This window comes from Rattus norvegicus, chromosome X (genome assembly GCF_021556685.1).
Source record: "Rattus norvegicus strain SHRSP/BbbUtx chromosome X, alternate assembly SHRSP_T2T, whole genome shotgun sequence".
NCBI classification, from domain to species: Eukaryota; Metazoa; Chordata; class Mammalia; order Rodentia; family Muridae; genus Rattus; species Rattus norvegicus.
The window spans coordinates 160881141-160902686 of record NC_141554.1 but is presented as its reverse complement, the minus strand read 5'-3'; the positions used below and the strand labels follow the sequence as shown (position 1 = coordinate 160902686).

At 40.8% G+C, this 21546-nt stretch overlaps 1 protein-coding gene across 1 annotated transcript in view; it reads right to left on the bottom strand.

The window, feature by feature from the left end:
• Positions 1-3809: 3809 nt before the first annotated feature.
• Positions 3810-21546, bottom strand: part of Tktl1 (transketolase-like 1) — a 32939-nt gene continuing 15202 nt past the window's right edge. The window contains exons 8-13 of the mRNA NM_001109534.1: positions 20101-20257; positions 10346-10476; positions 7499-7582; positions 6503-6599; positions 6206-6325; positions 3810-4629 (exon numbers count right to left, since the gene is read on the bottom strand). Coding sequence (NP_001103004.1) covers positions 4457-4629; positions 6206-6325; positions 6503-6599; positions 7499-7582; positions 10346-10476; positions 20101-20257 — 762 coding nt within the window. The 3' untranslated portion in view covers positions 3810-4456. The remainder of the gene's footprint in view (positions 4630-6205; positions 6326-6502; positions 6600-7498; positions 7583-10345; positions 10477-20100; positions 20258-21546) is intronic.

Sequence of the window (21546 nt, the reverse complement as noted above, 5' to 3'; positions counted from 1 at the left end):
AGAACACTCTGTCCCCATAACTGGCTGAAAGAAAACAGGAAAACAGGTCTACAGCACTCCTGACACACAGGCTTATAGGACAGTCTAGCCACTGTCAGAAATAGCAGAACAAAGTAACACTAGAGATAATCTGATGGCGAGAGGCAAGCGCAGGAACCCAAGCAACAGAAACCAAGACTACATGGCATCATCGGAGCCCAATTCTCCCACCAAAGCAAACACGGAATATCCAAACACACCAGAAAAGCAAGATCTAGTTTCAAAATCATATTTGATTATGATGCTGGAGGACTTCAAGAAAGACATAAAGAACTCCCTTAGAGAACAAGTAGAAGCCTACAGAGAGGAATCGCAAAAATCCCTGAAAGAATTCCAGGAAAACACAATCAGTTGAAGGAATTAAAAATGGAAATAGAAGCAATCAAGAAAGAACACATGGAAACAACCCTGGACATAGAAAATCAAAAGAAAAGACAAGGAGCTGTAGATACAAGCTTCACCAACAGAATACGAGAGATGGAAGAGAGAATCTCGGGAGCAGAAGATTCCATAGAAATCATTGACTCAACTGTCAAAGATAATGTAATGCAGAAAAAGCTACTGGTCCAAAACATACAGGAAATCCAGGACTCAATGAGAAGATCAAACCTAAGGATAATAGGTATAGAAGAGAGTGAAGACTCCCAGCTCAAAGGACCAGTAAATATCTTCAACAAAAGCATAGAAGAAAACTTCCCTAACCTAAAAAAAGAGATACCCATAGGCATACAAGAAGCCTACAGAACTCCAAATAGATTGGACCAGAAAAGAAACACCTCCCGTCACATAATTGTCAAAACACCAAACGCACAAAATAAAGAAAGAATATTAAAAACAGTAAGGGAAAAAGGTCAAGTAACATATAAAGGCAGACCTATCAGAATCACACCAGACTTTTCGCCAGAAACTATGAAGGCCAGAAGATCCTGGACAGATGTCATACAGACCCTAAGAGAACACAAATGCCAGCCCAGGTTACTGTATCCTGCAAAACTCTCAATTAACATAGATGAAGAAACCAAGATATTCCATGACAAAACCAAATTTACACAATATCTTTCTACAAATCCAGCACTACAAAGGATAATAAATGGTAAAGCCCAACATAAGGAGGCAAGCTATACCCTAGAAGAAGCAAGAAACTAATCATCTTGGCAACAAAACAAAGAGAAGAAAAGCACACAAACATAACCTCACATCCAAATATAAATATAACAGGAAGCAATAATCACTATTACTTAATATCTCTCAACATCAATGGCCTCAACTCCCCAATAAAAAGACATAGATTAACAAACTGGATACGCAATGAGGACCCTGCATTCTGCTGCCTACAGGAAACACACCTCAGAGACAAAGACAGACACTACCTCAGAGTGAAAGGCTGGAAAACAACTTTCCAAGCAAATGGTCGGAAGAAGCAAGCTGGAGTAGCCATTCTAATATCAAATAAAATCAATTTTCAATTAAAAGTCATCAAAAAAGATAAGGAAGGACACTTCATATTCATCAAAGGAAAAATCCACCAAGATGAACTCTCAATCCTCATCTTCGATTGGTTTATATACAAGTGTGCAATTTCTAGGCTTGAAAGTAAAATGATGCTATCTGGTGCTGGATAGAGGAGCCCTATTTTTTATTATGGCAGCTTGCTATTTTTGTAACATGGTGATTTGGTTGAACACAATAAAGTACAGTAGTAACTGAAAAAAAATAGGGTTTATGTAAACAAGAATATTATGTGGCCATGGAGGCTTGTTGCCCATGTAGATGGATGCTAGATGGGTGAGGTGGCAGTGGGTGGTTGGGTAAGCACCCTCTTAGAGGTAAAGTGGAGGGGAGAGGGGGTGGGGGTTTATGGAGGGAAGACCAGAAAGGGGGGCATTTGAAATGTAAATAAATAAAATAATCGTTTAGTTTTTAAAAAAGTAATGACTGCTTTGGAGAGGTAGGGAATAAAGTATTCGAGGTCACAATCTGTTACAGAGCAAGTTCAAGGCCAGCCTTACAGTAGATGTTCTGAGTCCTCTGCATCAAAAAAGGAATATGGGGGTTGGGGATTTAGCTCAGTGGTAGAGCGCTTGCCTAGCAAGCACAAGGCCCTGGGTTCGGTTCCCGGCTCCGAAAGAAAGAAAGAAAAAAAAAAGGAATGAACATAGCTACACAGATGAACCTCAAAAGCATTACACTTGAGACTTGGGAGGTGGTTCAGTAGGTAGTGATTGCTCAAGAACTTGAGCTTGATTCCCCAGAACTCATGTAAAACAAGTCAGATTAGCTGATTCCCCTTTGATAATCTTAGCACCAGGAAGACAGAGACAGGCAGATCCCTGGAATTTACTGGTTAGCCAATCTAGCTTAATTGGTGAGCTCCAGGCCAAAAAGGTAGATGGTGGGCATCAAAGGAACGTTACCAAAGTTTGTCCTCTGGCTTCCATGTGCATGTACATATATACAAAGAGCATTATGTTTTTTTGAAAGCCAGACACAAAAAGCTCATATGTTGATTCTATTTTTTTAAAAAATATCCTCTTAAAAAGTATAATCCAGCCAAAAACCAATCAGTGATTTCTAAGAGCTGGGAGGGAAAATGGGGTATGGAATTCTAAAACTTAACTGAGTACGTAAAAGCCTTTGAACTGTATGCTTTAAAGGAGTAAATTCTATGAGAAAGTGATTACCCCAAGATGGGGAAATAAGATAATGTTTTGAGACAGGTGTTGAGTAGTATATAGGCTGGCCTCCAAGACACTACATTGCTGAAATGACCTTTAGCTTCCAATCTTCCTAAGTGCTAGAACTGTAAGTGCCTCAGTACCCAGAAAATTTTTTTTCCAAAACTACTGTGATTATCACGAAATAATTTCAAACATTCCCCCCCTAAGACAGGATTTCTATGTGTACCTGCTGTCCTGGAATGCCCTTTATAGACCAGACTGGCCTTTTACAGAGACACATGAGCATCTGCCTCCTGAGTGCTGGGATTTAAAGTCATGAGCCACCACTGCCCTGCTTTTTTTTCTTTTAATACAGGGTCTTACTAATCCTTGGCTGGCCTGTGCCTCACTATGTAGACCAGGCTGGCCTCTAACTCAGACTTTCTGCCTTTGCCTCGTAAGTGCTTGGCTTAAAGGCATGTGTCATCACACCCAGTCATTTGAAGATTTTATTTTACTTTAGAGTATGTATGGTATGTCTGTGAATGTATGCTACCTGTGTGTGGGTGCCCAGAGACCAGAAGTATCAGATTCCCCAGAACTTGGGTTATAGTCAGTTGTGAAACAACTGATGTAGGTGCTAGGAAACAAACTTGGTAGCAAGTACTCTTTACTACTGAGCCACTACTGCAGCCCACCTTCTCAGTCCTTATGATTTTCCTTTTACAGAGCAGGATGCCCAATCAGTGGAGTAGAATGAGCAGGCTCTAATGATACCTAGCCCATTAATCTTCACCACACATTTGCTTACAACTCCAGAAGCAATGTGGTCTTACCTCCCCAAGTCCCCAATGTCCACTTAATGAGAATAAGAAATATGACATCCAGTATGCCTTTGAAATTCAGTCACAACTTACATTCCATAATTGACTAGGGTAAAATTTTAAGGCTATATTATTTTACAATGAGTGGCCTAGTCTGCAGCCCATTACCCTACCCTAGATTTAATGTCAGGGACCATGGTTTTGTCTGGTTGAGATAGACGTCCCTCCTTTAAGACTATTGCAAGAGGGATCCAAATCCTATAGAAGGCACAGACCGAATAAAGTAGTTTTAAATGCTTTATTAACATCAAACAGGATAGTGTGGAGATGAAGTATCCTTATGTCTTCACAGAACAGTCACCAGAACAGCAGAAGTCATCCTAACTGCTTTTATTTTGTTCATCGACCTGTGAACTGTAGAGGGGATATAAAGGGAAATAGCAGAGAAAAGTCAAGAGCATCTGAAGTTACACATAACTCAGGAAGCTGCAGGTAGGAAGGCAGTATACATGTTAACTTTAGTTGAACAGCACTATGTATCTCAGGGGTCTAGTTCTGTGACAGGTGGTCTGAGGACTACAATTCCACACACATTTGCTTTACTTATGAAGGAAATACTTTTAAACTGACACTTCTACAGTGTTCCTTAATCCATTTATATTCAGTCTAATGAGAAAGTTCAGTGTCAGGTGATTGTCTTGTTAGCTATTCTGCCATTATAAATTTTATGACCCATTTTGATGGTTAAAACAGTAATATTTGTATATGTAGTTACAGATTAAACGGAAATTAGAATTTCTGAATGTGGAACAAAGTTGTTAACTGGTTTTGCCTTTAAGGAAAACAAAGCACAATCATTTCTAACTTATGGTTTTGGCATAAGCATAAACATACAGAGAAGAGGCTAATATTCTAAGACCAAAGCCAACAGCTAATTTAGTTCATTAAGATGCATTTCACAGCCACAATGATGTGTCTGGAACTGATTCCAGAAAAATCTAGTGCTTCATTGCATCTTCCACTCCGAGGCACATCCATCACTGCGAGCCGATGAACCACAATGTTAGGCTCCATGGAGACTGCTGCACAGACAGCTCCTCCAATGCCACCTATGGAAATAAAGGATATTAACTTTTTTCCCAAATGGCTAGTAAACCTTAAAACTCATGTGATATAGACTTTTTAAATCTGCCATTCTAGGGCAAAGTACTTTCACTACTCATTGATTCACTCAAATAGTCATGTTGTAACTGGCTTAAAGAGTTCTCATTTCTTTTTTTTTAAAGATTTATTTATTTACTTAATGTATATAAGCACACTGTCACTCTTCAGACACACCAGAAGAGGGCATCACATCTCATTACAGATGGTTGTGAGTCACCATGTGGTTGCTGGGAATTGAACTCAGGACCTCTGGAAGAGCAGTCAGTGCTCTTAACCGCTGAGCCATCTCCCCAGCCCCCAAGAGTTCTCATTTCTAATCCATATCTTGTTGTAACCTGCATTGTTTGTACACATAGCTAGTGATAGGGTGGCCTTTGGCTGGTACAAGTGTTCTTCACTGCTATTACCTCTCCTTCTTCATAGGTAGCCCTTGTGCCTAGGCTATGTGTACAAACAATGCAGGCTACAACAACTGTTCATTTTTCTGCCAAGAATCAGGTAAATTTTGATACAAATTTCTGGTAGAAACTGTCAACATATTAGTTTTCAGTAGAATCATGGGGTGTCCTATCTTTGATTTTGTGTACCCTTGGGAAGACATGGTCTTTGTAGGAAGTGTTCCTTGTACCCTTCATGGGGGTATGTATCTCTCCCATCTCTACCAGAGGTTCTCACACTTGTATGCTGGATTTGGGAGCCCTTCCAGAGAAATACCCAATGAGATGCGTGTGCTCTTAGAGCCTTGTGTTATAAAAACAGAATGTTGTCTCTCCTACCTATTTTTCTAGGCCCAAACATAGCCCAAGCCTTATTTCCCTGAAATACTCTTTATTTTTTGCCACTTGCTGTTTTGTTTGCAAGGACAGGTCTATGTATCCCAGCAGGTATGGAACATGCTATGTAGACCCAGCTGGTTTCAAACTCAAAGATCTACCTTGTCTCTGACTGAGTGCTATATTAAAAGTGTGTGCCACCACTGCCAAGGAGGAGCTAGTTTTTTAAAGGGCATGTGAGTCAACTATTAATAATTCAAAACACAAAAGAAGTTGTAGAAGTGTTGACTATTTCCCTGTCTATTGTCAATTAGCCACCTCAGTGCTGCTACTGACCTGCCCTAGTTGACTGGACTCTATGATAGGAATACACTAGGTGGCTGAGAGGCCCCTACATAGATGCATTTGCTTTTTTTTTTTTAAGATTTTATTTATTTCATGTATGTGAGTACACTGTTGCTCTCTTCAAACACACCAGAAGAGGGGATCTGATTACAGATGATTGTGAGCCACCATGTGGTTGCTGGGAATTGAACTCAGGACCTCTGGAAGAGCAGTCAGTGCTCTAATCACTGAGCCATCTCTCCAGCCCCCTAGATGCACTTGTTAAAAATCATAACAAAGGTATACTGAACTAGTGGTAGGCTATTTAGAGAACATGGTATATATACAGTGAAGCAAAACAAAAACACTTTATACCAAAAAAAAAAACTTGCAAAAGCATACATACTCAAAGTACCCAACCTACCTTCTAGATAGTGATCCTCCACGGTGACAATTCGGCCACCTGTGGCTTTTGCATTGGAAATGATGGTGGCACTGTCCAGAGGTTTAATGGTAAACAAATCAATGACACGGATAGAAATATCTGGAGGAAAAAAAACAGTATCAGCTTAGTTTAAGAAACAGAGACTACTGGGTGGCGGTAGCAGCACATGACTTTAATTCCATCACTCAGGAAGCAGAGATCAGTCTGAGTATATTAAATAGCTGACATTCTACTTGTTCCCAGCTTATAACTTCAACGTTTACACAATCAACTGACCTTCTTTAGAGAGCTCATCAGCAGCTACTAGGGCTTCATGCAGAGTGACTCCTGCTCCAATAACTATGACCTTGTCATCGTTACTATGGCGGACAACCTGGTATAGCATCAACGAAACAGAATATGGTTACTATGAAAGTCTTCTCAAAGACACTTTACTTTTGACCTAATGCCAACAAATTTATTAGTAAAGTAATTCACCTACAAGCCAGGTGCAACATTCCCAGTCACTCGGGAACCAGAGGCAGGAAGATTTCAAGCTTAAGGACAGAATGAGCAATTTTGTGAGACGTTATTGTAAAATAAAACTTTAAGAAAGTTTTATTGTATAGCCTAGATAGCTCAGCAGATAAAGGTGCTGGCCACCAGGGCTGATAATCTGAATTCTATTCATTAGACCTACATAGGGGGAAGAGAGAATCAATCACACCCCAGGATTGTCCTGTGACCTCCACACCTGAATGCCAATTCAGACTGGATGAATTTCAGTGGAAAAGGAAACACTGTTATCTGAATATTATTGTCACCCAAGGACAGCCAAGCAGAGATGTCAAAGAAAGCCTGGGACACTTGTGTGCAGTGATACACCCGTCACACACAAACACATACAGTTAGTAAAAACAAATGGGGAAAAACTGACTGACAATGACCCAGAGAGTACTTGGTTAGCCAATAAGGATCTTAATCTCTAGCACCACAAAACCCAAACAAACCCTTATTCTATAAAAGGATTCAAAAAAGCTGGCTGTGCTGCCACATGGGAGGGAGAGTAAGGCAGAAAGTCTAAGTTTGAGGTCAGCCTGGGGTACAAAATGAGATACTGTTTCAAAACAAAATACAAAAAAAGAGACTCCATTTGGAAAGAAGTACAGATCCAGCAGGTAAAGATCACAGCAGACTTAGTAAAGGAAAAGTGACCAAAACACATCATTTAAGGGTTAGAATGGCTCTTTATATGATGGATACTGGACAATACAGGAAAACTTATGCCCTTACCTTGGCCTGTCCAATCTCAAAAGTTTCTTGAGTGGTGTAAATAATTGCTGTTTCTGCTTGGCTGGTATGAATGAAGCACATTTCCTGTAGCATGAGTGCAAACCAGAAACCACAGTTAAGGAAATTAAACTGCAACAGATGGAGATCATTACAGAAAACCACAGCCAATCAAAATGCAGGGCTGTAGAGTCCAGTCTCAATGAATGCATCTACATAACACTCCCCGAATGTAAACTTCAGGGAACACCAAGAGGGGGTGTAAAGACCGTAAGAACTAGAGTAACATGAAGTGGTCCATGAGACTGTCTCTCCTAGGAATGTTAGAAGCAACACACATAACGTCTTAACATGTCTGCCTAAACATGAGCTGAATATGGACAATGATAATAGATAAGCTAACATGGATGTGGGTGGGGAAGCCCAGGAGGATGTCTCAACCTTACACAAAGTACTACAAGTAACTAAGGAATGCTCAGAATGGGAGAAGCACACCAACTGGTCAACTCTGAAAACATAAACGTACAAGTAACATTATACAGGTAACATTATAATAACACACACACACACACACACACACACACACACACACACACACACACCCCACACCACTTAATGAAAAAAGAGGCCATGAATTTGAAAGCGAGCAAGGAGGGATATATGGGAGGGGGCTTGGAGAGAGTTGAGAGAAAGGAGGAATATAATGATTATATTATAATCTCAAAATGAAAAAGAAAATTAAGCCAAACCACAAATTTCCAGGTAATAAGCCATCTAACACTAGAACAGAGGAGTGAACAGTTCTTTTTCTTTTTTCAAGACAGGGTTTCTGTCCTGGGCCCTTTTCCACTCATCAGTAATTGAGAAAATACTTTCCAGCTCTATCATACAGAGGCATTTCCTTAACTGAGGCTCTTTCCTCTCTGATGACTAGCTTGTGTAAGTTGACACACAAAACCAGCCAATGCAACATTTGACTTTGCTACGGACACAGGAACTCTCAAGCAGGACCCTAGTAATGTCCTCACTGATATTTTCTATGTTGTTCCATTTTTTGGTTTGGGAAGATTTCCAAAATATGCACTGACATTTCCTGTTCTCATGGAACAAAAAGTCAGGGCAGAGGCACTGACTTGCGTTGACATGAAAGCTCAAAACACATTAAAATTAATTTCGCCACAATATAGTTAGTAATGATTCATCCATCAATAGACTTTAAACATGTGAATATGAAGTGACCCAGCCATTTCTAATCAGAAGGTATAAATATACTTTTATTGTCAACTTGAATGCACACATTTTCAAGCTCAAGTGCTAGGATTAAACATGTGTACCATCACACCTGGATCCCTGCCCAGTTTTTTTTTTTTTTTATTAACTTGAGTATTTCTTATATACATTTCGAGTGTTATTCCCTTTCCCGGTTTCCGGGCCAACATCCCCCTCCCCCTCCCCTTTCTTATCGGTGTTCCCCTCCCCATCCTCCCCCATTGCCGCCCTCCCCCCAACAATCTAGTTCACTGGGGGTTCAGTCTTAGCAGGACCCAGGGCTTCCCCTTCCACTGGTGCTCTTACTAGGATATTCATTGCTACCTATGAGGTCAGAGTCCAGGGTCAGTCCATGTATAGTCTTTAGGTAGTGGCTTAGTCCCTGGAAGCTCTGGTTGCTTGGCATTGTTGTTCATAAGGGGTCTCGAGCCCCTTCAAGCTCTTCCAGTTCTTTCTCTGATTCCTTCAACGGGGATCCTATTCTCAGTTCAGTGGTTTGCTGCTGGCATTCGCCTCTGTATTTGCTGTATTCTGGCTGTGTCTCTCAGGAGCGATCTACATCCGGCTCCTGTCGGTCTGCACTTCTTTGCTTCATCCATCTTGTCTAATTGGATGGCTGTATATGTGTGGGCCATATGTGGGGCAGGCTCTGAATGGGTGTTCCTTCAGTCTCTGTTTTAATCTTTGCCTCTCTCTTCCCTGCCAAGGGTATTCTTGTTCCCCTTTTAAAGAAGGAGTGAAGCGTTCACATTTTGATCATCCGTCTTGAGTTTCATTTGTTCTAGGCATCTAGGGTAATTCAAGCATTTGGGCTAATAGCCACTTATCAATGAGTGCATACCATGTGTGTTTATCTGTGATTGGGTTACCTCACTCAGGATGATATTTTCCAGTTCCAACAATTTGCCTACGAATTTCATAAAGTCATTGTTTTTGATAGCTGAGTAATATTCCATTGTGTAGATGTGCCACATTTTCTGTATCCATTCCTCTGTTGAAGGGCATCTGGGTTCTTTCCAGCTTCTGGCTATTATAAATAAGGCTGCGATGAACATAGTGGAGCATGTGTCTTTGTTATATGTTGGCCCTGCCCAGTTTTTATGTGAGTTCTAGAGACCTGAATTCTGGTCCTTTTACTTGTGTAGCTATTTATCCACTGAGACATCTCTCTAGCCCTATACTAGGCTTTACTTTGAGTGTTTTACAATACCAATGCATTCATGTACATGGTCATCTGTTGTTGTAAAAGCTGTTTTAATTTGAGACAGGGTCTCATGCATCCCAGGCTGGCTTAAAACTATTGATATATCTTAATATGACCTTGAAACTTTGACTTTCGAGGCTCCATTTCCTAAATGCTAAGATTTTAGGTATGTACCACCATGACCAGTTTATATGGTATAGGGGATCAAACCCAGGACCTCATGCATGCTACACAATTTTGCTAGCAACTGAGTTATATCCTCAGCTTCTAGCACAAAATTTTATATTTTATGCTAGAAAAACAAAACCAAACAAAAAATTGTCATCAGTTCAAAACTTGTAGTATTTTCTGACTGAGCTGGCATCCTTTAAACATACCTTAGTATTGGCTGCTAAGTAAATAGCATGCTCTGTGGAGACAGCATCACTTGGATAGAAAACAATGCAATTAGGAATTGCTCGGAACATTGCCAGGTCTTCCAATGCCATATGGTAGGGGTTGTCATCACCTGAGAAAATCAAAGACCAACAAAAACATGAATAGAACCCTACCAGAAACTCATCCTGAACTCCTTCCATCATTCTTGAGAAGCAGCTACTCTTATTGCTCCAGAGTACCTGAACTGCAGTAAAGCATTGCATGGTTAAACACTTGCTGTAATTTTTTTTCTTTTTCTTTTTTTTTTTCCGGAGCTGGGGACCGAACCCAGGGCCTTGCGCTTGCTAGGCAAGCGCTCTACCACTGAGCTAAATCCCCAACCCCACACTTGCTGTAATTTATATTGAGTTTTTACATATCCATTCTCCTTGAAAGCTCATTATAATATTCTGGGTTAGGTTAGAAAATCATCTTTCAGTTCAGTAATTAGTTGGCTGGCCACACTGTACTACTTGTGTCCAAGTTAAGCCAATGCCCTTTCTTCCCGAGTCAGACCTATCTCGCCATACTAGTCTCTGATCTTGTGTCCTCCTCTCCTTAAGAGCTTCCCAAAGTGTTGTCTTTCTGGCCTAATCTACTTTTCAACCTCAAGAAATTAGAATTTTTCACACTGAAGTGTCTTATTCATTTTGCCTGTCAAGTATTGAATAACATAATTTTGGGATATCCTAGGATGCTGCTTAACTAAGGATGCCCTTGAGTACATGGAATCAGTATACAGAAATCACAATGTACTGAGAAGCAGCCTATTTCTTTCAGGTTTGGAAAAGGAGTATCCTCTGTACACTGTGTTGCCTAGGACAACTGTCTAACCTCAGAAACCCAAATGCTCTCTATATGATAGATTCACTTGTCTTTGTAGGCTGAAATTCTCACTGAATCCAGTTCTGGTTGAAGATTCTAAGGCCCTTTCTCATACTGCTATTCCTACCCATAATACAGTGCTTCTATGTCTCAGATGCCTTGTCTCTCAGCTATATTTGCTCCCTGGGCTACCATCTGTGCCTCAGTTTCACTCACCTAGCTATTTCCACTCCAAGCTCATGTCAGAGCTGTTTTCTACAGTTTCATTCTCCCAGGGAGCCACTTATATGGTTCCTGAATGTACAAAAAAGTAGCATTCTAGCAACAAACATAAGCTGCCACAACTATCTAAATAACTTGTCACCAGCTGACTTATCTTTCTCATGCAATTTCTATAATTCATGAGCAGGATTCTATCTGTCAACCAAGAAACTCCTAGATACTTGCTTTTTTTAATTATTATTAACTTGAGTATTTCTTATATACATTTCGAGTGTTATTCCCTTTCCCGGTTTCCGGGCAAACATCCCCCTCCCCCCTCCCCTTCCTTATGGGTCTTCCCCTCCCCACCCTCCCCCCATTGCCGCCCTCCCCGCAACAGTCTAGTTCACTGGGGGTTCAGTCTTAGCAGGACCCAGGGCTTCCCCTTCCACTGGTGCTCTTACTAGGATATTCATTGCTACCTATGAGGTCAGAGTCCAGGGTCAGTCCATGTATAGTCTTTAGGTAGTGGCTTAGTCCCTGGAAGCTCTGGTTGCTTGGCATTGTTGTACATATGGGGTCTCGAGCCCCTTCAAGCTCTTCCAGTTCTTCCTCTGATTCCTTCAACGGGGATCCTATTCTCAGTTCAGTGGTTTGCTGCTGGCATTCACCTCTGTATTTGCTGTATTCTGGCTGTGTCTCTCAGGAGCGATCTACATCCGGCTCCTGTCGGTCTGCACTTCTTTGCTTCATCCATCTTGTCTAATTGGATGGCTGTATATGTGTGGGCCATATGTGGGGCAGGCTCTGAATGGGTGTTCCTTCAGTCTCTGTTTTAATCTTTGCCTCTCTCTTCCCTGCCAAGGGTATTCTTGTTCCCCTTTTAAAGAAGGAGTGAAGCGTTCACATTTTGATCATCCGTCTTGAGTTTCATTTGTTCTAGGCGTCTAGGGTAATTCAAGCATTTGGGCTAATAGCCACTTATCAATGAGTGCATACCATGTATGTCTTTCTGTGATTGGGTTAGCTCACTCAGGATGATATTTTCCAGTTCCAACCATTTGCCTACGAATTTCATAAAGTCATTGTTTTTGATAGATGAGTAATATTCCATTGTGTAGATGTGCCACATTTTCTGTATCCATTCCTCTGTTGAAGGGCATCTGGGTTCTTTCCAGCTTCTGGCTATTATAAAGAAGGCTGCGATGAACATAGTGGAGCATGTGTCTTTTTTATATGTTGGGGCATCTTTTGGGTATATGCCCAAGAGAGGTATAGCTGGATCCTCAGGCAGTTCAATGTCCAATTTTCTGAGGAACCTCCAGACTGATTTCCAGAATGGTTGTACCAGTCTGCAACCCCACCAACAATGGAGGAGTGTTCCTCTTTCTCCTCATCCTCGACAGCATTTGCTGTCACCTGAGTTTTTTATCTTAGCCATTCTGACTGGTGTGAGGTGAAATCTCAGGGTTGTTTTGATTTGCATTTCCCTTATGACTAAAGATGTTGAACATTTCTTTTTTTTTTTTATTAACTTGAGTATTTCTTTTTTTTTGTTGTAATATATTCAGCTTTTTTTTCTTTTTTTTTTTTATTAACTTGAGTATTTCTTATATACATTTCGAGTGTTATTCCCTTTCCCGGTTTCCGGGCAAACATCCCCCTCCCCCCTCCCCTTCCTTATGGGTGTTCCCTTCCCAACCCTCCCCCCATTGCCGCCCTCCCCCCATAGACTAGTTCACTGGGGGTTCAGTCTTAGCAGGACCCAGGGCTTCCCCTTCCACTGGTGCTCTTACTAGGATATTCATTGCTACCTATGAGGTCAGAGTCCAGGGTCAGTCCATGTATAGTATTTAGGTAGTGGCTTAGTCCCTGGAAGCTCTGGTTGCTTGACATTGTTGTACATATGGGGTCTCGAGCCCCTTCAAGCTCTTCCAGTTCTTCCTCTGATTCCTTCAACGGGGATCCTATTCTCAGTTCAGTGGTTTGCTGCTGGCATTCGCCTCTGTATTTGCTGTATTCTGGCTGTGTCTCTCAGGAGCGATCTACATCCGGCTCCTGTCCGTCTGCACTTCTTTGCTTCATCCATCTTGTCCAATTGGGTGGCTGTATATGTATGGGCCACCTGTGGGGCAGGCTCTGAATGGGTGTTCCTTCAGTCTCTGTTTTAATCTTTGCCTCTCCCTTCCCAGCCAAGGGTATTCTTTTTCCTCATTTAAAGAAGGAGTGAAGCATTCACATTTTGATCATCCGTCTTGAGTTTCGTTTGTTCTAGGCGTCTAGGGTAATTCAAGCATTTGGGCTAATAGCCACTTATCAATGAGTGCATACCATGTATGTCTTTCTGTGATTGGGTTAGCTCACTCAGGATGATATTTTCCAGTTCCAACCATTTGCCTACGAATTTCATAAAGTCATTGTTTTTGATAGATGAGTAATATTCCATTGTGTAGATGTGCCACATTTTCTGTATCCATTCCTCTGTTGAAGGGCATCTGGGTTCTTTCCAGCTTCTGGCTATTATAAAGAAGGCTGCGATGAACATAGTGGAGCATGTGTCTTTTTTATATGTTGGGGCATCTTTTGGGTATATGCCCAAGAGAGGTATAGCTGGATCCTCAGGCAGTTCAATGTCCAATTTTCTGAGGAACCTCCAGACTGATTTCCAGAATGGTTGTACCAGTCTGCAACCCCACCAACAATGGAGGAGTGTTCCTCTTTCTCCTCATCCTCGACAGCATTTGCTGTCACCTGAGTTTTTTATCTTAGCCATTCTGACTGGTGTGAGGTGAAATCTCAGGGTTGTTTTGATTTGCATTTCCCTTATGACTAAAGATGTTGAACATTTCTTTTTTTTTTTATTAACTTGAGTATTTCTTATATACATTTCAAGTGTTATTGCCTTTCCCGGTTTCCGGGCAAACATCCCCCTTCCCCCTCCCCTTCCTTATGGGTGTCCCCCTCCCAACCCTCCCCCCATTGCCGCCCTTCCCCCATAGTCTAGTTCACTGGGGGTTCAGTCTTAGCAGGACCCAGGGCTTCCCCTTCCACTGGTGCTCTTACTAGGATATTCATTGCTACCTATGAGGTCAGAGTCCAGGGTCAGTCCATGTATAGTCTTTAGGTAGTGGCTTAGTCCCTGGAAGCTCTGGTTGCTTGACATTGTTGTACTTTTGGGGTCTCGAGCACCTTCAAGCTCTTCCAGTTCTTTCTCTGATTCCTTCAACGGGGGACCTATTCTCAGTTCAGTGGTTTCTCAGCCATTCGGCATTCCTCACCTGTGAATTCTTTGTTTAGCTCTGAACCCCATTTTTTAATAGGGTTATTTGTTTCCCTGCGGTCTAACTTCTTGAGTTCTTTGTATATTTTGGATATAAGGCCTCTATCTGTTGTAGGATTGGTAAAGATCTTTTCCCAATCTGTTGGTTGCCGTTTTGTCCTAACCACAGTGTCCTTTGCCTTACAGAAGCTTTGCAGTTTTATGAGATCCCATTTGTCGATTCTTGATCTTTGAGCATAAGCCATTGGTGTTTTGTTCAGGAAATTTTTTCCAGTGCCCATGTGTTCCAGATGCTTCCCTAGTTTTTCTTCTATTAGTTTGAGTGTGTCTGGTTTGATGTGGAGGTCCTTGATCCACTTGGACTTAAGCTTTGTACAGGGTGATAAGCATGGATCGATCTGCATTCTTCTACATGTTGACCTCCAGTTGAACCAGCACCATTTGCTGAAAATGTTATCTTTTTTCCATTGGATGGTTTTGGCTCCTTTGTCAAAAATCAAGTGACCATAGGTGTGTGGGTTCATTTCTGGGTCTTCAATTCTATTCCATTGGTCTATCTGTCTGTCTCTGTACCAATACCATGCAGTTTTTATCACTATTGCTCTGTAATACTGCTTGAGTTCAGGGATAGTGATTCCCCCTGAAGTCCTTTTATTGTTGAGGATAGCTTTAGCTATCCTGGGTTTTTTGTTATTCCAGATGAATTTGCAAATTGTTCTGTCTAACTCTTTGAAGAATTGGATTGGTATTTTGATGGGGATTGCATTGAATCTGTAGATTGCTTTTGGTAAAATGGCCATTTTTACTATATTAATCCTGCCAATCCATGAGCATGGGAGATCTTTCCATCTTCTGAGGTCTTCTTCAATTTCTTTCCTCAGTGTCTTGAAGTTCTTATTGTACAGATCTTTTACTTGCTTGGTTAAAGTCACACCGAGGTACTTTATATTATTTGGGTCTATTATGAAGGGTGTCGTTTCCCTAATTTCATTCTCGGCTTGTTTCTCTTTTGTATAGAGGAAGGCAACTGATTTATTTGAGTTAATTTTATACCCAGCCACTTTGCTGAAGTTGTTTATCAGCTTTAGTAGTTCTCTGGTGGAACTTTTGGGATCACTTAAATACACTATCATGTCATCTGCAAATAGTGATATTTTGACCTCTTCTTTTCCGATCTGTATCCCCTTGATCTCCTTTTGTTGTCTGATTGCTCTGGCTAGAACTTCAAGAACTATATTGAATAAGTAGGGAGAGAGTGGGCAGCCTTGTCTAGTCCCTGATTTTAGTGGGATTGCTTCAAGTTTCTCTCCATTTAGTTTAATGTTAGCAACTGGTTTGCTGTATATGGCTTTTACTATGTTTAGGTATGGGCCTTGAATTCCTATTCTTTCCAGGACTTTTATCATGAAGGGGTGTTGAATTTTGTCAAATGCTTTCTCAGCATCTAATGAAATGATCATGTGGTTCTGTTCTTTCAGTTTGTTTATATAATGGATCACGTTGATGGTTTTCCATATATTAAACCATCCCTGCATGCCTGGGATGAAGCCTACTTGATCATGGTGGATGATTGTTTTGATGTGCTCTTGAATTCGGTTTGCCAGAATTTTATTGAGTATTTTTGCATCGATATTCATAAGGGAAATTGGTCTGAAGTTCTCTTTCTTTGTTGTGTCTTTGTGTGGTTTAGGTATAAGAGTAATTGTGGCTTCGTAGAAGGAATTCGGTAGTGCTCCATCTGTTTCAATTTTGTGGAATAGTTTGGATAATATTGGTATGAGGTCTTCTATGAAGTTCTGATAGAATTCTGCACTAAACCCGTCTGTACCTGGGCTCTTTTTGGTTGGGAGACCTTTAATGACTGCTTCTATTTCCTTAGGAGTTATGGGGTTGTTTAACTGGTTTATCTGTTCCTGATTTAACTTCGATACCTGGTATCTGTCTAGGAAATTGTCCATTTCCTGAAGATTTTCAAGTTTTGTTGAATATAGGTTTTTATAGTAAGATCTGATGATTTTTTGAATTTCCTCTGAATCTGTTGTTATGTCTCCCTTTTCATTTCTGATTTTGTTAATTTGGACGCACTCTCTGTGTCCTCTCGTTAGTCTGGCTAAGGGTTTATCTATCTTGTTGATTTTCTCAAAGAACCAACTTTTGGTTCTGTTGATTCTTTCTATGGTCCTTTATGTTTCTACTTGGTTGATTTCAGCTCTGAGTTTGATTATTTCCTGCCTTCTACTCCTCCTGGGTGTATTTGCTTCTTTTTGTTCTAGAGCTTTTAGGTGTGCTGTCAAGCTGCTGACATATGCTCTTTCCTGTTTCTTTCTGCAGGCACTCAGCGCTATGAGTTTTCCTCTTAGCACTGCTTTCATTGTGTCCCATAAGTTTGGGTATGTTGTATCTTCATTTTCATTAAATTCTAAAAAGTTTTTAATTTCTTTCTTTATTTCTTCCTTGACCAGGTTATCATTGAGTAGAGCATTGTTCAATTTCCACATATATGTGGGCATTCTTCCCTTATTGTTATTGAAGACCAGTTTTAGGCCGTGGTGGTCCGATAGCACGCATGGGATTATTTCTATCTTTCTGTACCTGTTGAGGCCCGTTTTTTGACCAATTATATGGTCAATTTTGGAGAAAGTACCATGAGGAGCTGAGAAGAAGGTATATCCTTTTGCTTTAGGATAGAATGTTCTATAAATATCCGTTAAGTCCATTTGGCTCATGACTTCTCTTAGTCTGTCGACATCACTGTTTAATTTCTGTTTCCATGATCTGTCCATTGATGAGAGTGGTGTGTTGAAATCTCCCACTATTATTGTGTGAGGTGCAGTGTGTGCTTTGAGCTTTAGTAAGGTTTCTTTTACGTATGTAGGTGCCCTTTTATTTGGGGCATAGATATTTAGGATTGAGAGTTCATCTTGGTGGATTTTTCCTTTGATGAATATGAAGTGTCCTTCCTTATCTTTTTTGATGACTTTTAGTTGGAAATTGATTTTATTTGATATTAGAATGGCTACTCCAGCTTGCTTCTTCTGACCATTTGCTTGGAAAGTTGTTTTCCAGCCTTTCACTCTGAGGTAGTGTCTGTCTTTGTCTCTGAGGTGTGTTTCCTGTAGGCAGCAGAATGCAGGGTCCTCATTGCGTATCCAGTTTGTTAATCTATGTCTTTTTATTGGGGAATTGAGGCCATTGATGTTGAGAGATATTAAGTAATAGTGATTATTGCTTCCTGTTATATTCATATTTGGATGTGAGGTTATGTTTGTGTGCTTTTCTTCTCTTTGTTTTGTTGCCAAGATGATTAGTTTCTTGCTTCTTCTAGGGTATAGCTTGCCTCCTTATGTTGGGCTTTACCATTTATTATCCTTTGTAGTGCTGGATTTGTGGAAAGATATTGTGTAAATTTGGTTTTGTCATGGAATATCTTGGTTTCTCCATCAATGTTAATTGAGAGTTTTGCTGGATACAGTAATCTGGGCTGGCATTTGTGTTCTCTTAGGGTCTGTATGACATCAGCCCAGGATCTTCTGGCCTTCATAGTTTCTGGCGAAAAGTCTGGTGTGATTCTGATTGGTCTGCCTTTATATGTTACTTGACCTTTTTCCCTTACTGCTTTTAATATTCTTTCTTTATTTTGTGCGTTTGGTGTTTTGACTATTATGTGACGGGAGGTGTTTCTTTTCTGGTCCAATCTATTTGGAGTTCTGTAGGCTTCTTGTATGCCTATGGGTATCTCTTTTTTTAGGTTAGGGAAGTTTTCTTCTATGCTTTTGTTGAAGATATTTACTGGTCCTTTGAGCTGGGAGTCTTCACTCTCTTCTATACCTATTATCCTTAGGTTTGATCTTCTCATTGAGTCCTGGATTTCCTGTATGTTTTGGACCAGTAGCTTTTTCTGCTTTACATTATCTTTGACAGTTGAGTCAATGATTTCTATGGAATCTTCTGCCCCTGAGATTCTCTCTTCCATCTCTTGTATTCTGTTGGTGAAGCTCATATCTACAGCTCCTTGTCTCTTCTCTTGTTTTTCTATATCCATGGTTGTTTCCATGTGTTCTTTCTTGATTGCTTCTATTTCCATTTTTAATTCCTTCAACTGTTTGATTGTGTTTTCCTGGAATTCTTTCAGGGATTTTTGTGTCTCCTCTCTATGGGCTTCTACTTGTTTATTTATGTTTTCCTGGAATTCTTTCAGGCATTTTTGCGATTCCTCTCTGTAGGCTTCTACTTGTTTATTAATGTTTTCCTGTGTTTCTCTAAGGGAGTTCTTCACGTCTTTCTTGAAGTCCTCCAGCATCATGATCAAATATGATTTTGAAACTAGATCTTGCTTTTCTGGTGTGTTTGGATATTCCATGTTTGTTTTGATGGGAGAATTGGGCTCCGATGGTGCCATGTAGTCTTGGTTTCTGTTGCTTGGGTTCCTGCGCTTGTCTCTCACCATCAGATTATCTCTAGTGTTACTTTGTTCTGCTATTTCTGACAGTGGTTAGACTGTCCTATAAGCCTGTGTGTCAGGAGTGCTGTAGACCTGTTTTCCTGTTTTCTTTCAGCCTGTTATGGGGACAGAGTGTTCTGCTTTCGGGCGTGTAGTTTTTCCTCTCTACAGGTCTTCAGCTGTTCCTGTGGGCCTGTGTCTTGAGTTCACCAGGCAGGTCACTTGCAGCAGAAAAGTTGGTCTTACCTGTGGTCCCGAGGCTCAAGTTTGCTCTCGGGGTGCTGCCCACGAGCTCTCTGCGGCGGCAGCAACCAGGAAGATCTGCCGATACTTGCTTTTTTGCTTTTTATATAGCTCCATATCTTCTGTTAGTCAGTAACATTTACTACTACTACTACTACTACTACTACTACTACTACTACTACTACTACTACGCTCTCTCAGGGCCACCTTTAGTTTCTACACTCTGGCTAGTTCCCACCTTTTTTCAATCCTTTTTCAGACTTTTCTATTTCCAGCAATCCTTGGCAGGTTACTGATACTAGAATGAAGTTTTCATTAGCATAATTTCCTGCATAATATTCCTCAAAGATTACTACCCCAGAATACAAAAAGGGAGAACAGCAATCTTGCTCTGCTTCTACCTAAATATGTGTTCAGCTGCTCACAATCCTCCCTTCCCTCTACCCATGTTGCTTATTCCAATTAGCTTGTGACCACACAGAGCATAGAAAACAATTTTTGTCTTTATTCAGATTTGATATATAGCAAGTTTCAGAAAAGACCGCAGACAAGTATTTCTTGATGCCTGAGTGGATACATTATACTAATATGCCTCATCTGGATTGGTACCCAGAGTATCTGAAACACAGTACAACTTTTCAAAAATAAATTCCTTTAGTGAACAGTAAGAAAATGCAAGGCCTAAACAAAGCCATCAACAGGAAAATGTTCAGAATACTACATACCAGTAGATACCCCACAGTGACAACCAATAAGGTTGATGTTGATTTGAGAGATGGCTCCCACTCGAATCTGATCAAATGCTCGGGTGAAAAAGGCAGCAAAGGTGCAAGCAAAAGCAATGATCCGGTCACGGGTGGCACATCCTAGAGCCACATTCACCTAAAACACAAAGATCAGGAAGCAGAACATCCCTGGATTTGGCTTAATCCCTTTGCCCATTAAAGCACACAGACTACATGATGTAACTTCTTCTGTACATGGTCAACGTTTTTGCAGTCTTAGCATGTCTGTCTTTTGGACTTTTCATTTTTTTATTAATTTTTATTCATATGAGTACACTGTAGCCATCTTCAGACACACCAGAAAAGGGCATCAGATCCCATTACAGATGGTTGTGAGCCACCATGTGGTTGCTGGGAATTGAACTCAGGACCTCTAGAAGAGCAGTCAGTGCTCTAATCACTGAGCCATCTCTCTAGCCCATCTTTTTTCTTACCCACCTCTGGTGGTATAAATACCTCACACCTCCTAGAGACCAAGTTGAGAATTGTAGTGTCTGTCATCTGCTTTTCCATCCCCTGACCTACACCTTGTGAATAGTCTGCCCAATGCTCATCCTACATCCCAAACTTCTTACTAGGTGGTGTCTCTAATCCCATGACTCCCTCCCTTTCAACAATTTCTCACTTTCTTTTAAGTCATCTGTTGCCATTCAATTATGTGTCAATACCTTCTATCTCCACTTTCCCATTCCACCTTACCCTTCCTTCCAGAAACTGCCCCTAATTGGTTCTAATTTAGAGAAAAATTATCAAAAAGTCATCTAGTCATTGTCCCCATTTTCTCCTTTTTCCATGGCCTACATTAATTTAGGCCTCCATTCCTATGAAAACCCTAAAGTTAAAATCTTTCCAAGTGGTCTCTTGACCTTGAGTGGCATCACAGTTGACCTCTTACTCATATTCAGAACAAATCGGCTCTTTGGCACAAGGACCATCATGCTTCAGATTTCTGTCATGTTGTAATAGGACCAGTCCTGTTGCCTTATGAAGGTTGCTAGAGTATGCACACCTCTTGTTGATGGGCATATAGAGTGAGTTCTCCAAGTTCTGTGCTCATCCTTCCTCTTTGGGCCACTGGGTCTGGGAGACTGTCTGATTGGCACAATTTAAAAAAAATTCTCTCCTCTCCCTTTGCCCCCCCCCTCTGTTGTGGATTGCTGAGTATATTTTCTGCTCCCTCAAGAGGGGTGCCCCGATGAAGGATGTGGGGAGAAAAGTTTTAGAGAGGCAGAGGAGGCTAGAGGGAGGAGGAGGGAGACAGTCCAGAGAACATGGAGGCAGATATTAAGATTTATTTCTGTACATTTACAGGTTGTTATGACTATTCTTAAGGGATGGATATGTACAGGATTTTGTGTTGTCCAGATGGGCAAATTATAGCTTATC